The sequence below is a fragment of the Phoca vitulina genome, unplaced genomic scaffold (assembly GCF_004348235.1).
Source record: "Phoca vitulina isolate PV1807 unplaced genomic scaffold, GSC_HSeal_1.0 scaffold12, whole genome shotgun sequence".
NCBI lineage: Eukaryota > Metazoa > Chordata > Mammalia > Carnivora > Phocidae > Phoca > Phoca vitulina.
Genome location: NW_022589715.1, coordinates 5,896,076 through 5,913,457, shown reverse-complemented (window position 1 = coordinate 5,913,457; position 17,382 = coordinate 5,896,076). Strand labels below are relative to the sequence as shown.

At 42.2% G+C, this 17,382-nt stretch overlaps 1 protein-coding gene across 4 annotated transcripts in view; it reads left to right on the top strand.

The window, feature by feature from the left end:
* The first annotated feature begins 433 nt into the window (after positions 1–433).
* Positions 434–17,382, top strand: part of SOS1 (SOS Ras/Rac guanine nucleotide exchange factor 1) — a 144,586-nt gene continuing 127,637 nt past the window's right edge. For all 4 annotated transcript variants that reach the window (XR_004300272.1, XR_004300271.1, XM_032410349.1 and 1 more), the window contains exon 1: positions 434–733. Coding sequence is in view for 2 of the 4 variants with exons in the window: in XM_032410349.1 (XP_032266240.1) it covers positions 647–733 (87 nt within the window). In the remaining 2 variants the exon portion in view is untranslated. The remainder of the gene's footprint in view (positions 734–17,382) is intronic.

Genomic DNA, 17,382 nt, shown 5'->3' with positions numbered 1-17,382 from the left:
CCGGTCCTGCTCGGCGGCGCATGCTCAGTAGCGAGCAGGTTCAGTTCGCTAGTAGGAAGCTCGAGCGCTACACCGGAGTCGTCGGCGGCGGCCGCGGCGGCACCTCTGGGCAGCCAGATCCTCCAACGACGACCTCGGGCCTTTCCCCTCCCCCGCTACACCCCGGCTCAGCTCCGCCCCGGGCCGCTCGCGTTTCGGGGTCCCCGCTGCGCGGAGCGGGCGCCGCGGCCGGAGCGTCCCTCCACACGCCCTCCCCCCCCCCCCAGCCGCCGGCTCTGCCGCGGGGCCAGGCCGGGCCCGGGAGCGTAGCCCCGGCGGCCGCGGCGGAGGGCAGCCCGGGGCGGCGCCGGTGGGCCGGGGAGGGGTGGGGGGCCCGGCCCCGGGGCGGTGGTGCGGGATGCCGCCGCCGCCGGCTCCGGGCTGCGTTCGCTCTCCACGGCTGGTGCCCGTGTCGGGTGGGTGGCCGGGCGCGGGCCTCGCCCCTCAGCCCCCTCTCCAGGGCTAGCCCGGCCGCGCGGCGCCCCGAGGGGGCCGGGCCGTCCGGTGGGGCCGCGGCCCTGTTCGGTGCTGCGAGCTCGCCCTCTCGCGGCTCCCCGGCCCGGCCGCCGCCGCCCCTCTCCCCGCCCAGAGGCGCCCCGGGGGCACCATGCAGGCGCAGCAGCTGCCGTACGAGTTTTTCAGCGAGGAGAACGCACCCAAGTGGCGGGGGCTGCTGGTGCCGGCGCTGAAAAAGGTGAGGAGCGCGCGGGACCCCGCTTCCCGGCTTGCAGCCTTTGCGAGGGCGCGGGGCCGGGGCCGGGGAAGGGCTGGGGAGGCGGGGCGTGCGCAGGGCCGTCTTTCTTCCCGGTCTCGCCGCCTCCCAGAAAGGACGGCGCACACTGAGAGGTTCCCCCACACTCGCTGGCTCGGTGTTGACATTCACCCGGTGTGTGGGAAGGCCGCAGGAAGCCAGGCAGAGTTTGCCCGAATAATCCAACCTCTGAGAGGTTAACGTCCTGCCCCTGATTCAGAGACAAGAGTTGGAGGAGGCTCAGTTTTCAGTGGAGGTCAAAGCAGGCCACTTTTCCGCCTTCTCGGTCTTACCCTGGAGCTGCTGTCAGCCTCCGGTTTTAGGTGTCCAGTATGCTGGTTTTAGTGGGCTCGAGAATGCTCTAGCCATAATGCTTGCTCTAAGTAATTGCAGAGCTCGCTTGCCAGCAGGAACATGGCCTGCTTTGCTCGTCCTCTGTAATCACTCTTCATTCCCGTGAATTCCCCCACTCCTCCGATTAACAGGGGCGGGTGTACATGCCACTTTTCTTTTTTTTCTTTTTCTTTTTTCTTTTCTTTTCTTTTTTTGCCCCCGAGCGTCTGAGAATCTTGGTACTATCTTTTGTTTTGTTGGTTTGAATTTTTAGCCTTTCCGTGTTTCTTCAAGTTTGCCACATTGTTACCTAAAGTTGTATACTCCATGATCTGTGCTTTTAAATGTTTAGTACATTTAGGAAATGTTACATTTTAAAAGCCTCTAAAGCAACATTGTGACTTCGTATATACATGAAAACGTCAGAAACTAGTGTGTGTGAACGAACATTAAAACGGTGTTTTTTGGGGCGCCTGGGTGGCTTAGTCGTTAAGCATCTGCCTTCGGCTCAGGTCATGATCTCAGGGTCCTGGGATCGAGCCCCGCATCGGGCTTTCTGCTCAGCGGGAAGCCTGCTTCTCCCTCTCCCGCTCCCCCTGCTTGTATTCCCTCTCTCGCTGTCCCTCTCTGTCAAATAAATAAATAAAATCTTAATAAATAAGGTGTTTGTTTCCCTTTTACCTTTTCTATAAATACAGATTGCTTTAATAGTGTTTCTTAATCCCAATTTCTTGTTGCTCAAAGAATGTTTTATGTTATTAAACTGTTTTTACTCCTACTGAGAGTTGAGATTGTGATGTACCTTTTGTTCTAAACATTTATACTTTTAAGAACTGTGTCTTAAAAGGTGCCTGATGTTTCCCAAAGGCCAGCAACTTTTGCTTTCCCTTTTGCCCTCCCCGCCCCCCCCCCTTGGAAACTTACAGTGGAAACTATTTAGTTTGTTAGCAGAATTTGCTCATTTTTTCAGATATAAGTTACTGACTTTTTTCCTTAAGTATCTGAGTAAGTAACAAACATCTCTGTAAAGAAAACCAGAGAGATGCCATATTCCTTATATACTTTATTCATTAGAAATCAGGGCTCTCTTTTTACTTTTGCTTTACCTGCAAAGTCTTAGCTTATAATAGGGGAGTAGGAGGTCTCAGTCATGTTAGAAGCCTGGTGCTGATGGAGGTGGGGGTGGAGTGGGGAGGACACAGAAAAATTGTTGAGAACATACAAAAGAACTCGTAAAACACTATCAGTTTAGGGCTGTTTGGCTTAGGAGCAAACAGCTCCTGTCCCAGGGAACCATCAAGATACTCTTAGTTGAGGGTACTGGGAAGTAGTGGAAAGAGCATTGTAGGAGTTGGCAGACCAGGTCCAAATCTGCCACACTGGTGGCCCTTGCTGAAATCTTTCCACAGAAGCATTTTCTTTGGCTGGCACAATGTTGTTTTACAGACTTTTAATGTAATTAGTTGCCAGTGTTTAAAAGTGGGAGATGTTACATAAAATCTGAATTTTCAGTTTTTCGTGAAGAATAGGACGATCTCTCCACATTGGGCAAGACAGTAAACTGCTGGAGCTGAGTGAATGGCTTTCCTCTTCAGACTGGGCCTGCATTCTCCAACTTTCCACAGTCCCCACCAATCCTTGTGACCTATTTAACTTGAAACAGAGCTACCCTTGCATGACAGAAGTGATGGGGGGAGGTGGAAGTGTACACAATCTGGCTGATAAGTAGGGTTCTTCCAATTCTTATTTAAGATAGCCACTGATGAGCACTCTAAGCCACCTAAGATGAGGTTGAAAATATATTGCATATCTGGATGTAGCTCTTGAGAGCTCTCAGAACCAGCATTTTCACCTGCCTGCTAGACATTTCATGTGGATATGTCCTTATATTGAACTCTTCCTTTAGACTTATTTTACTGTTTGCAGATGTGCCCAATTTGTGTTGTCTTACCTGAGGCTCTATCGTCATGTTATTTTCTTCACCTGGACTGCCCTTTGCCTGGCCTAATGCTAACTCGACCTCAGTGTTTTCTCAAATTCTCAGGGCTGAGTTGGATAGTCTTTACTTTCTTTTAGCACCAAACCCTAGCACTTAACAATGAATTGTAAGGTCCTATTTACTTGTCTTCCCCATCCCACAAGTAGATTAGATGGTCTTTTGAGAAAAGGAATGGTATTTTACCCCTTTTTATCCTTCACACATACAGTGCCTGACACCTACCTAGTAGGCACTTATGTTTGAATGAATGGGTGTGGGAATACGCCAACTAAAACCATCATCTCTCTCCTCCTCCACGGACCATTAAAAAAAATTCCTCTTGCTTAGTGGCTTTATTATTTTATTTGGTTCAAAACTTTGGAGTCATCTCTGACTTGTCTCTTTTACATTACTGCCCATACCCAGGCACAGGATATAACACAATAAACATAGGTTTATTTCCCTTTGACATGTCTTCTAATCTGTTTCCTTCTACTCTGAGTCCTCTTTCCCAGACCACTGTGATAGCCTCTTAACTAGTTTACTGCCTCTCACCTTTCCTGTATCTGGTTTTCAAATTTCAGAAGTTATTGTACACTTCTGAGTATGTTGCACTCTTGTTGAGAACCATTGATATCAACGTAGGGGAAGGGAAAACAGAGGGAGGCAAACCATAAGAGACTCTTAACTATAGGGAACAAACTGAGGGTTGCTGGAGGGGAGGCGGGCCAGGGGATGTGCTAAATGGGTGTTGGGTATTAAGGCGGGCACTTGTTGTGATGAGCATTGGGTGTTAGTGATGAATCACTAAATTCTCCCGAAACCAATATTACACTATATGTTAACTAACTAGAATTTAAATAAAAAACAAAAACAGAACGATATCTTTTGAGGGCATAGGATGAAGTGCACAGTCTTTAGCATGGAATTGATCTTGATTGATGATCTGGCTTCATCCTGCTTTCCTGACTGGATTGCCTACCATAATCTTTCATATTCTTTGTGCTCAGCCAGACTGGATGACTACTTTTCCTGACTGTGCCCAGAATGTCTCTCTATATCAGTCCAAGTCCTACCTTATCTGTTGCACAAATATGTCATGCTTACTACAGACCAGGTAATGCCCTTGGCACTAGGGATAAAAAGGTAAATGACATCATCTAGAAATGACTAAGTTAGAACAGGGTGGGAAGTGGCAGAGGATGAGTTTGGAGAGCAAACTCGTTTATAGAGAATTTTTTTAATGTTAAGCTAAGGAGTTTGAATTTTATCTTGGGATGAAAGTCATTGAGGAATGGGTGAGTAACATCAGTTTGGAATTTTAGAAAATTCACTTTGGCCATAGAATAGAAAATGGATTGGAGAAGAATGAGACCTGAGGTAAGGAGAAAAGTTAGAAGGCTAGTTTAATAGTCTAGCCAAGAGATGATATGTGTTTGAATTAAGGGTGCATTTGAACTAAATGGAAATGTAGGGATGGGTTTTGAGAGATGTTTACAAGGTAGAATTGACAGGACCCGGTAACCCACTGAGTGAGTAGGGCAAGTGGGAAGAGAGCACGAAGAGTCCTAAGTTTCTGGTTTGCATGCCTTTAGTCAGGACAGAGAATGGAGGAGAAGCTGTTGGGGGTGGAGAGAGTGACCTGAACACAGGAGTTTGGGACAAAGTCCTTTTGGCTTCTCCAGGTGGGCTTGTCGAGCTGGCGGTTGTTTGTTGGTATCTGCCACTGCAGATTTGGGACTTCCAGGGGTGTAAGCAAAGCCTTAAGAATAGATGAAGCCTTGGGGCGCCTGGGTGGTGCAATCAGTTAAGCATCCCACTCTTGGTTTCAGCTCAGGTCTTGATCTCAGAGTCGTGAGATCGAGCCCTACGTCGGGCTCTGAGCTCAGCACAGAGTCGGCTTGAGATTCTCCGTTTCTCTCTGCCTCTCCTGCTCGTCTCTCTCAAATAAATAAAACTTTAAAAAAGAGTAGATGAAGCCTTTATCCATACAAAGACTTATACATGGATATTCGTGGCAGCTGTATTCAGCAAAAAATGGAAACAACCCAATGTCCATTAACAGGTGAATGAATAAACAAATTGTGAAATAGCCATACATTGGAATATTACTTGGTGATAAAAAGGAATGAATTTTTTTTTTTTTAAGATTTTTGTTTGTTTATTTGACAGAGACACAGCGAGAGAGGGAACACAAGCAGGGGGTAGTGGGAGAGGGAGAAGCAGGCTTTCCGTGGAGCAGGGAGCCCGATGCGGGGCTCGACCCCAGGACCCTGGGATATCATGACCTGAGCCGAAGGCAGATGCTTAATGACTGAGCCACCCAGGCGCCCCAGGAATGAATTATTGATAACACACAGCAATGTGGCTGAATCTCAAAAATAAGCTGAATGAAAGAAGCCAGATCAAAAAAGAGTATATGCTAGATAATTATATAAAATTCTGGAAATTGCAAACTAATCTACAGTGACAAAAAGGTCAATAGTTATTTTAGGGGGAGGCTTTTATGTTCATTTGTTGATTGTGCTGATAGTTTCAGGGATATATACATTGGTTAAAATTTAACAAATTGTACACCTCAGGTACGTGCAATTTGTTGAATGAAGAGAGAAAACTGAGGTTTGGAAAGAGTAATTTGGTTAGAGAGTCTGCATTTTTAAACACTGTGCTATGCTACTTCTAGCAGGGGTGAAGGCATCCTTTTTTCTGAGATGGGAAGGAAAGAGATAAAGATGGGTTTGTAGGTTGGGGAGCAGTGAGTTCATGGTAGGTAGCCTCTGTGTTCACAATGAAATGAAAGACAAGATTCTTTACATAGAGTGAGGAAAGAGAAATGAGTAAGGAGTTTAAGAAGCGTGGTGAAGTTTTGAAGTTGCTGTTGTGGAGTGTGGAGAAGGAGCCAAGTAGTGAATTAGAAAGGAATTGCTGAGCAATGCTGAGTGTGGAGACCATAAATTTGGAGTAGCATTTATTGGTCTGGTTGTGAGATTTCCTCCAGTAGCACGCATCAGTTCAGGTAGAGGAGCACGGGAGAATTCGTTGCAAGTGGCTGCAGTAGAGACTAGGAGGATAGCAATATTTCAGGTGATAGGCGGTAAAGCTGCAAGACAGGTCATGGAGGTGTAAGTGAAGGCTCCCATGGACTAGGAATCTTGGGGAGTTGGAAGAGGAGGGTAGTGAGAGCAGATAGGGGATTATGATTGGAGGTGATAAGTATTCCAGAGATGAAAGAAATAAGACAGGAGCTCCAAAGTTGGTGTATTGAATAATGGATTGGTGTATTATATATATATGGATGATGACGAAGTCCACAAGGATTATGGCGTGTGTTGTAGTGGAAAGGAAGACTCTAATCCAGCAATGGCAATGAGGTCCAGAAGTCACAGCAGTGAGGATGCTTCAGCCAAATAGTAATAAAAGTGACAACTACTCCTGTTCCCCATAATATATTTTATATCACAACTGTGGATAGAATAGGAAAGAACTTTGCACTTCATTTTAGAATATTTTTGTTTTGTGATTAAGTTTGTTATCCAACATTTTATTATGAAAAGTTTCAAATATACAGAAAGGTTGAAAGAATTATACAGTAAAACACCCATATACCCATCACCTAGATTCTATAATTTACATTTTACTGTGTTTGCTTTATCGCATGCCTATCCATTCCTCCCTCCATCCACTAATCCATCTTACATTTTGATGCTTTTCAAAGTCAGTTACAGACATCAGTACACTTTACCCCTAAGCGCTTCAGTATGCATGTCATTAACTAGAGTTCAGTCTTTGTTTACAGTTCTTTTTGTTGTTTAGGTAAAATATAGGTATAGTGGAGTATACAAGTGTTAATTGTACCATTTAATGAGTTTTGATAAACAAATACAACCCAAGCCTCTATCAAGATATCAGACATTACTATCACTCCTGAAATTTCCCTCATGTGCCTTGTCCGTCAATCCCTGCAACTATTGTTCTGATCTTTTATCATACCATCATAGATTAATTGTAACTATTCTGGAACGTCATATTAATAGAATCACACAGCATATATTTTTGGTAAGGCTTTGAGGTTGTGCTTATCAGAAGTTCAGTCCTTTTTTCTATCATAGGACAGTATCAGATACCTGGGAGGTTTCCAGTTTGGGGCTACTATGAATAAAATTTCCATGAAGGTTCTTATTATACAAGTTTTTTCGGTAGGACTTTGTTTTCACTTCTCTTGGGTAAATACTAGAAGAAATGGCTCATAGAGTGTCTGTTTAGTTTTATAATAAACTGCCAGACCTTTTCTCAAAGTGGTTGTACCTTTTATATTCCCACCAACAATGTATGAGAGTTCCCGTTGCTCCACATCTCTGCCAGTATTTGATGTTATCAGTCTTTAATTTTAGTCACTGTGGTGGGTGTGTAGTGTAATTGTGGTTTTAATTTGCATTATCCTGGTGACTGATATTGAACACCTTTTCATGTTCTTATTGGCCATTCTTACGTCTTCCTTTGGACAGTCTGCATAAATCTGTTGCCCATTTTAAATTTTTAGTTCTTTTTAGTATTGAGTTGTAAGAGTTCTTTATATAGCCTGGATAACTATTCTTTTATCAAAAAAATGTTTATGAATATTTTCTTCTATCCTTTGCTTTGCCTATTCATTCTCCTAATGGTGTTTTTTGATGAGCAGAGTTTTAAATATCAAAGTGTCAAATTTATTAGTTTTTTTTTTTTTAAGATTTAATTTATTTGACAGAGAGAGACAGCGAGAGAGGAAACACAAGCAGGGACAAAGGGAAAGGGAGAAGCAGGCCCCCCGCCGAGCAGGCAGCCCGCCACGGGGCTCGATCCCAGGACGCCGGGATCACGACCCAAGCCGAAGGCAGACGCCCAACGACTGAGCGAGCCATCCAGGCGCCCCAGTTTTTTTTTTTTTTTAAGGTTATTGCGCTCTGTGTTTAAGAACCCCTTGCTTGCTACCAGGTCATGAAGATAATTCTAATGCTGTTTTCTAAAAACTTTATATAGTTTTAGCTTTTACGTAATCTGTGGTCCATTTCAGATTAATTATTGTGTACAATATAAAGTGGGAATTGAGATTCATTATTTATGGTAATATCTAGTTATTACAGAACTATATGTTGAAGAGATTTTTCTTTCTCTGTTGGACTGTGATGTTTTTGTGAAAATTAAATGAATATATATCATATATATTTATGTAAATATATATTCAAACATTTCCATTCTATCCCATTGATCAATTTACCTTTATATCAGTTCACACTACTGGTTGCTGGAGATTTATAGTAAGTCTTGAAGTTAGGTAGTGTAAGTCCTCCAGTTTTGTTCCTCTTTTAAAAATATTCTTTTAGGGGCGCCTGGGTGACTCAGTCGGTTAAGTGTCTGCCTTCCACTCAGGTCATGATCCCAGCGTCCTGGGATCGAGCCCCGCATTGGGCTCCATGCTCCACGGGGAGTCTGCTTCTCCCTCTGCCTCTGCCTGCCTGTCTGCCTACTTGTGATCTCTCTCTCTCTGGCAAATAAATAAATAAAATCTTTTAAAAAAAATACTCTTTTAGTGTTTCTAGATTTGGATTTCACTATAAATTTTGAACCAACCTGTCAATTTCTACCAAAATATCTTGGTGAGATTTTGATTGTGATTGCATTGAATCTATAGATTGATCACTAGGGATAATTGACATCTTAACAATATTAAATCTTTGGGTCCACAAACATGGTCTATCTCTCCATTTATTTAGACTTTTTAATTTCTTTTTTAAAGATTTTATTTGAGAGAGAGAGAGCACGAGCATGAGCAGGGGGAAGTGCAGAGGGAGAGGGAGAAGCAGACTCCCCATTGAGTAGAAAGCCAGGCCGGCTAGCTTAATCCCAGGACCCTGGGATCATGACCTGAGCTGAAGGCAGACGTTTAACCGACTGAGCCACCCAGACACCCCAAGACTTTAATTTCTGTCAGCAACACTTTGTAGTTTTTAATGTAGAAGTCTTACATGTCTTTGGTTAAGTTTAACCCTAAATCCTTTGTATTTTGATGCTATTGTAAATTGTTTTAGAATTTTCAGGAGCCTGGGTGGCTCAGTCGTTAAGCGTCTGCCTTCGGCTCAGGTCATGGTCCCAGGGTCCTGGGATCGAGCCCCGCATCAAGCTCCCTGCTTGGTGGGAAGCCTGCTTCTCCCTCTCCCACTCCCGCTGCTTGTGTTTCCTCTCTCTCTGTGTCTCTCTGTCAAATAAATAAATAAAATCTTAAAAAAAATTCTTTTTTTTAAAGATTTTTATTTATTTTGAGAGAGAGCGCATGTGGGAGCATGTGGTGGGGGGAGGGGCAGAGGGAGAGGAAAAGGGAGAGAAGCAGCCTCCCTGGTGAGTGGGTAGCCCGATGAGATCATGACCTGAGCCAAAATCAAGAGTGCAACACTCAACCAACTGAGCCACCCACGTGCCCCTAGAATTTTATTTTCTAATTGTTAGTCACAAATATGCAAACATAAAGCTGCTTTTTATATGTTGTCCTCATATGCTTTGATTTTGCTGGTAGTTGTAGATTCCACAAAGTTTTCTATGTAATTATGTCATCTGTAACTACAGACAATCCGATATTTATTTATTTTTCTTGCCTTATTTTACTGGCTAGGACCTCCGTTTAATGTTGAATGGAAGTAGTGAGAGTCTGTTTTTATAGCTGAGTTTTACAGTTGAGGAAATGGATCCTTAGGAAGACTGCTCAAGATCTTATAACTAATAAGAAATAGAATCAGGATTTGAACCTGAGTCTGTGTGACTTCTGAAACAACTCTTTCTACTGTACTGTATTGCTTCCTTTGAGTAGGCAGTGTAATACAGTACTGTGGGGTTTTAATTGTCTTGCACCTTAGATTTTAGGGAAGAAGTGCCTTAGGATAGAGGAGGCTGAATGAAGGGGGCTTTGAAACCTCTTGCTTTAGGCTGAGAAGCTCAGCCCTTTTACATATTAGGGCTCTGCATAGGATTACATTTGAAAAAAAGGTTCTGCTGCATAAAAAAGTAAGACTTTTAAGGGCGCTAGTTAATGGAAAGCTAGTGTAGACCACAAAGGAAGGGGCTGAGAAATAAAGTCTTGGGGTGGCAATAGGAAGCTTGGAGACTATCGTGTGTGTGTGTGTGTGTGTGTGTGTGTGTGTGTGTACGCGCACGCGTGCATGTGTTTTAAGATTTTTTTTTACTTATTTGATAGAGAACACATGCCTGCAAAAGCAGGGGGAGCTGCAGAGGCAGAAGGAGAAGGAGGCTCCCCGCTGGGAAGGGAGCCCGATGCAGAACTCTGTCCCAGGACCCCAGGATCATGACCTGAACTGAAGGCAGATGCTTAACCGACTAAGCCACCCAGGCGCCCCTGTCTTGTGTGTTTATGTTTGGGAGTGACAGAAGTGATGTTTTAAGTGGAAGTGGGAGTTAGCCAGGTGAGGATGAGGAGGAAGAGTTAAAGGATTTGTGGTCGCTTGGAGTCCAAGAGGAGCTCAGCATTTTAGGAGTTCTGAGTAGCTGGAGTCTGGAGCATGGGGACAGATCTTGTGAGCAGTGGGGAACCACTGAAGGGTTTCAAGCAGGCTATTGACAATTAGATATGAATTTTTCAAAAAGATTTTATTTTATTTTAGAGAGAGCGAGTGCACATGCTCAAGCAAGTCGGGGGAGGGACAGAGGGAGAAGGAGAGAGAGAATCTCAAGCAGAGCATGGAGCTTGATATGGGGCTCAGTCTCAGGACTCTGAGATCGTGACCTGAGCCAAAACCAAGAGTCGGAGGCTTAACCGACTGAGCCACCCACGTGCCCCTAGATACGAATTTTGAAGGCTCACTGGCTGCTCTGTGGAGCATAGATTAAATGGTAGTAGAACTGTAGGCAGGAAGGCCAGTTAAGATGGGTGATGGTGGTTTTGACTAGGGCAACAGCTGTGGGGATAGAGAAAAGTGGACAGATTTTAGATGTAAAGGTAGACTGATGATTGAATGACAAAGTAGTGAGAGAGAGGAGTCAAACTTATTCCTCCCTTTCTGGCTTAGAGGTCTAAGTGGTAATGGGATGAAAAAGGACATACTGGGAGAGGAGGATGTTAGGAGGAGAACTAAGAAGCCTTCAGTACTCTGGGAATGAGAAAGTGTGAGAGGGATTTACACTTTGGGGGTAGCCAAGTATGGCAAGCACGGAAAATGTCTTTGTTGGACTGCCCTCAGGAATTACAGGCAGGTAACAACCCGAAGGCTCTGATAGTGTCTTTCAAAGTACACTTCAAATGCCATTTTCTCCATAAAGGCTTTCTACTACAACTCCATCCCCTAAGTAGAATGAATCTCTTAATTTACTTTGTACTTTATACCTCAATTTTAGTACTAAATGACAGTCTGCCCTTCATTGGATCTGTAGCTTTGCTCCTTCTCTACATTGAGAATTACTTGAGGGCAAGAATAGGGTCCTATATTCCCTATAATGCTTAGCATATTTCTTACATACAGCAGGTGCTCAGGACACATTTGTTGAATTGTGTGTGGTTCTGAGTCTGTCCACTCAAGTTAGTTGGCTGTTAGTTGAGATCTAATGTGTGTAATGCAAGGGAGAAGCAGATACCAAGATGGGATTGGGTGTAAAAGAAATTTGTTAGAAGTGCTTGTGAGAGAAAATGGGGAAGGAGTCAGGGAAAGTCTTTAGGCTGTGATGCAAGTCTGACTCCCAAGTGAAGGAGAGAGGTAAGGGAGGAAGGAACTTGGGGTGAAAGTGTCTTACTCTGCAGTGCAGTTCTAAGGAAAGTCCACCAAGGCTTCAGGAAGTTCTTCAGTGAAAGTTGCCTGTCGCAGGAATTCCTCATCTCCCGGGAATAGGCCTGCCTTCGTGTGCCTGCCGTGCTCGGTCCTTGATGGCGAGCAGCCGCTGGGAAGTGCAGCCTGTGCAGGAGCGCTGTGATGGACTTCGGAGTGCAGCAGCTGGAGCCCTCCGTTGGTTACCTTCCCTGTAGTCCGAGATCTGGGAGGCTCGTTCTCATAGCCTGCCAGGGTCACCTCTGTGGCTATACACTGCCTGATTCAGGATAATTCAATTACAGTCTTCCCCCCACTTAAAGGGTCCTTTGTTCCCCCTAAGCCCCTTATGCTTTAAAAAAAGGTATCTTAGGGTAAGTTCTAAAAGTCAAAACTTAATTATCGTTGATATTAATAGTGCATAGTTTGTTTTAGTAGCTGTCAAGTAAAGTTTGCATTTCACATTCAAGTTTATTTCATAATTAAACCTTTAATGTACAAAACTCCACAAACAAAGCAGTAAAGGCAAAAGAAAACAATGCAGATGTTACCCGTATTACTACTATATGAACTAGTGAACCAGGAGCACTTTGGCACTACCTTGAGTAGTCCAGCCATCCAGCCATGAAGAGGACTGCTTGTTTGATTTTCCTTTCTAGGCTTGGGCTGCCTCACAGGCAGGCAAACAAATCACTACAAGAAATTCCTCATAAAGTCAAATTCTGGTAACTCCCCATTGGGGATAGGAATATACATAGGAGAAAAGTAATTTAAAGTTTTGGTTTTGTGGACTCTGAATTACTTAGGTATTATTTTTTTAAAGATTTTATTTATTTATTTGACAGAGAGACACAGCGAGAGAGGGAACACAAGCAGGGGGAGGGGGAGAGGGAGAAGCAGGCTTCTCGCTGAGCAGGGAGCCCGATGCGGGACTCGATCCCAGGACCCTGGGATCATGACCTGAGCCCAAGGCAGACGCTTAATGACTGAGCCACCCAGGCGCCCTTAGGCATTACTTTTAAAATAGATATTGTGCTCTCGCTCTCTCTCTCATTCTCTCTCTCAAGTAAAGTCTTAAAAAAAAATAAAAATAGATATTTTAAAAGTATAACAGGAAGATGATTTTGAAAAAGTTTCTTTAATGTTGCTTTGCTGCTGATTGTGACTGATTTGGTTTTATTCATTAAATTTGTTGAGCACTTACTGTCTGGCAAGCATTATGGAGATGCAATTCAAAATAAAACAATTGTTTCTATGAAACTTGTATCTGGTGGTAAAGTCTGTAATCTGCCCCTATATGTTAAAGCATCCCAGTTGCAAATGAGATTGTACTTAGTATGTGGAAAGGAGTTTGACTGTTCGAAGTTCAAAATAAATATAGGTCTTGAGATAAAAAGAAAAGTTGAGGTTTTCATTAACAGAGACTTTTTGTAGCAAGCTAGTAATTCTAGTTACTCTTTTATAATGCCCAAAATAAACTTTTCCCTTTCTATATAGACAAGACTCATTTTCCATTTTACTTATAATCTAATAAATTATTTGCAAGTAAATTGATTTCAGTATATGGCCAAATAATTTGTAATGCAATGCACTTACTGATAATTACATTCACACCTGTTTTGGTTAAGGACTTTGGTAGGATTCTGATTTTTGTACATTCATATAATAACTCTTTCTCTTAATTTTAAATATGTATAACATAAAATTAGCCATTTTAACTGTTTTTAAATGTATAATTCAGTGCCAGTAACTACATTCAGTGTTGTGCAACTGTCACCAATATCTATTTCCAAAACTTTTTCATCACCCCAAACAGAAACTCTGTACAAATTAAGCAATAACTCTCCACTTCCCTCTCCCTCAGCCCCTGTAACCTCTAATCCACTTTCTGCCTCTGTGAATTTGCCTATTCTAGATATTTCATGTAAGTGGAATCATACAGTATTTGTCCTTTTGTGTCTGACTTATTTCACAGTATAATGTTTTCAAGGTTCATTCATATTGTAGCATGTATCAGAATTTCATTCCTTCTTAGGGTTGAATAATATTCCATTGTATGTTTATACCACATTTGGTTTATCCATTCATCTGTTGATGGACACTTGGGTTGTTTCTACCTTTTCACTATTGTGAACAATGCTACAAATGAACATTGGTGTACAGATATCTGAGTCCTGTTTTCAGTTCTTTTGGGTATATATCTAGAAGTGGATTTGCTGGGTCATTTGGCAGTGCTATGTTTATCTTTATGAGGAACTGCCATACTGTTTTCCACAGCAGCCATTTTACATTCCCACCAGTAATGCGCAAAGGTTCTAAATTTCTCCACATCCTCACCTATACTTATTTTTTGTTTTTTGTTTTCTTTTAAAAATTGCTCTCTTAGTTGGTGTGAACTGATATCTCACTGTGCTTTTGGTTTGTATTTTCCTAATGATTAATGATATTGAGCATTTTCTCATGTGCTTATTGGCTATTTCTATATCTTCTTTATAGAAAATGTCTATTCACGTCCATTGCCCGTTTTTAAAATTAGGTTGTTTGTATTTTTGTTAAGTTTTAGTAAATCATTATATGTTCCCCCCCCCCCTTTTTTTAAAGTAGGCTCCATGCTGGGCTTGGACTCAAAATCCTGAGATCAAGACCTGAGCTGAGACCAACAGTCAGACACTTAACCTACAGAGCCACCTTGGTGCCCCTATATGTTCTTGATATTAGACCCATTCAGACCCAACCAAATGTTGTTTTATTCAGTTTCTTGAATAAAGTCTTTGCACAAAAGTTAATTTTGATGAAGTTCAGTTTAATTTTTCTTTCATTGTTCATGCTTTTAATGCATATCTAAGAATCTTTTGCCAAATCCAACATCATGAAGATTTACCCCTAAGTTTTATTCTAGGGAATTTATGATTTTAGTACTTATATTCAGGCCATTGATCTGTTTTGGGTTAAATATTGTATGTGGTATGAGTTAGGTGTCCATTTTCTTTTTTTTTTTTTAAAGATTTATTTATTTATTTATTTGAGAGAGAGAGAATGAGAGAGAGCACATGAGAGGGGGGAGGGTCAGAGGGAGAAGCAGACTCCCTGCAGAGCAGGGAGCCTGATGTGGGACTCGATCCCGGGACTCCAGGATGATGACCTGAGCCGAAGGCAGTCGCTTAACCAACTGAGCCACCCAGGCGCCCCTAGGTGTCCATTTTCATTTAGCATAATGCCTCTCAGGTCCATCCAAGTTGTAGCAGATGGCAAGGTTTCATTCTTTTTTTATGGCTAAATAGTATTCCATTATATATATATCACAATTTCTTTATCCATTTGTCCATCAGTGGACACTTGGTTTGTTTCCATATCCTGGCTAATATAAATAAAGCTGCAGTGAACATGGTAGTGCATATAACTTTTTGAGTTAGTGTTTTTGTTTTCTTTTCTTTGGATAAATACCCAGAAGTGGAATTGCTGGATCATATAGCAGTTCTATTTTTTATTTTTGGGGCAACCTCCATACTGTTTTCCATAGTGGCTCCAACCAGCGTGCACAAGGGTTCCCTTTTCTCTACATCCTTACCAACATTTGTTATTTCTTGTCTTTTAATTTTCTTAATTTTTAAATTTTTAATCTTTAAAGATTTAAAGTAATCTCTATACCCAACATGGGGCTTGAACTTATAACCCTGAGATCAAGAGTAACATGCTCTACAAACTGAACAAGCCAGGCTCCCCTCTTGTCTTTTTAATAGTAGCCATTCTGACAGGTGTGAAATGATACCTCATTTTGGTTTTGATTTGTATTTTCCTGATGAAGAATGTTGCTCAGTACCTTTTCATGTGCCCATTGGCTGTCTGTATGTCTTCTTTGGAAAAGTGTCTATTTAGATCTTCTCCCCATTTTTAATTGTCTTTTTTTTGCGGGGGGAGGCTATTGAGTTGTATGGGTTCTTTATATATTTTGGATATTCGTTCCTTATCAGATATATGATTTGCAAATATTTTTTTCCATTTAGGTGGTTGCTTTTTAATTTTGCTGTGCAGAAGCTTTTAAAGTATGATATAATTCTTAATCAAAAAAATAAAGTATGATATAGTCGCACTTATTTATTTTTGCTTTTGGTGTCAGATTCAGAAAACATTGCCAAGACCTATATTAAGGAGCTTACCAACTATGTTTTCTTCTAGGAGTTTTATGGTTTCAGGTCTTATGTCCAAGTCTTTAATCCATTTCTACTTAATTTTTGTGTGTGGTACAAGGTAGTAGTCAAGTTACATTCTTTTGCATGTGACTGTCCAGTTTTCCCAACAGTAGGTATTGTAAAGACTGGTCTTTTCCCCATTGTATATTCTTGGCTCCTTTGCTATAAATTAATTGACCAAATATGCGTGGGTTTACTTCTGGGCTCTCTAGTCTGTTCCATTGATCTATGTGTGCATTTTTATGCCAGTGCCATAGTGTTTTAATAAGTACTGTAGCTTTGTAATAGTTTGAAATCAGGGCACATGATGGGTACAGATTTGTTCTTCTTTCTCAAGATTGCTTTGCCTTGTCAGGGTTTTTCTGTGGTTCCATACCAATATTAGGATTATTTATTGTATTTCTTTGAAAAATGCCATTGGTGGGGCACCTGGGTGGCTCATTTGGTTAGGCGTCTGACTCTTGGTTTTGGCTCAGGTCATGATCTCAAGGTCATGGGATTGGGACCCCCATTGGGTTTTGCACTGAGTGAGGAGTCTTCTTGAGGTTCTCTCCCTCTGCCCCTCCCCCCACTTGTGCTCACTCTCTCTCTCAAATAAAATAATGTCTTTTAAAAAATGCCATTGAAGGGCTGCCTGGGTGACTCAGTCTTTAAGCGTCTGCCTTCAGCTCAGGTGATGATCCCAGGGTCCTGGGATCGAGCCCCACATCGGGCTCCCTGCTCGGCGGGAAGCCTGCTTTTCCCTCTCCCACTCCCCCTGCTTGTGTTCCCTCTCTCACTATGTCTCTCTCTGTCAAATAAATAATAAGATCTTTCAAAAAATTTTTTTTAAAAACGCCATTGGAATTTTGATACATATTTTTCTTTCTGATAGAGTGTTATTGGTATGTAGAAAGGCAACACATTTTTTTGTGTCCTTCAACTTTACTGAATTAGTTTCAGTTCTAGCAGTTTTTTGATGGAGCTTTTAGTGGTTTCTTTCTAAATATCAGGTCATTTGCAGATAGTGACACTTTTACTTCTTCCTTTGCAGTTTGCATGCCTTTTGTATTTTTTTCTTGCCTAATTGCTCTGGCTAAGATTGCCAGTACTAGACTGAATAAAAGTGGTGAGCATGAGCATCCTTGTCATGTTTCTGATCTTAGAGGAAATGCTGTCAGTTTTTCACCATTGAGCATGGTTTTAACTGTTCTTGTCATACTGGTACTTTTATTATGTTGAGGTATGTTCCCTCTGTACCCACTTTGTTGAGAGTATTTATCATAAATGGAAGTTGAATTTTGTCAAGTGCTTTTCTGCTCCACTGAGGTG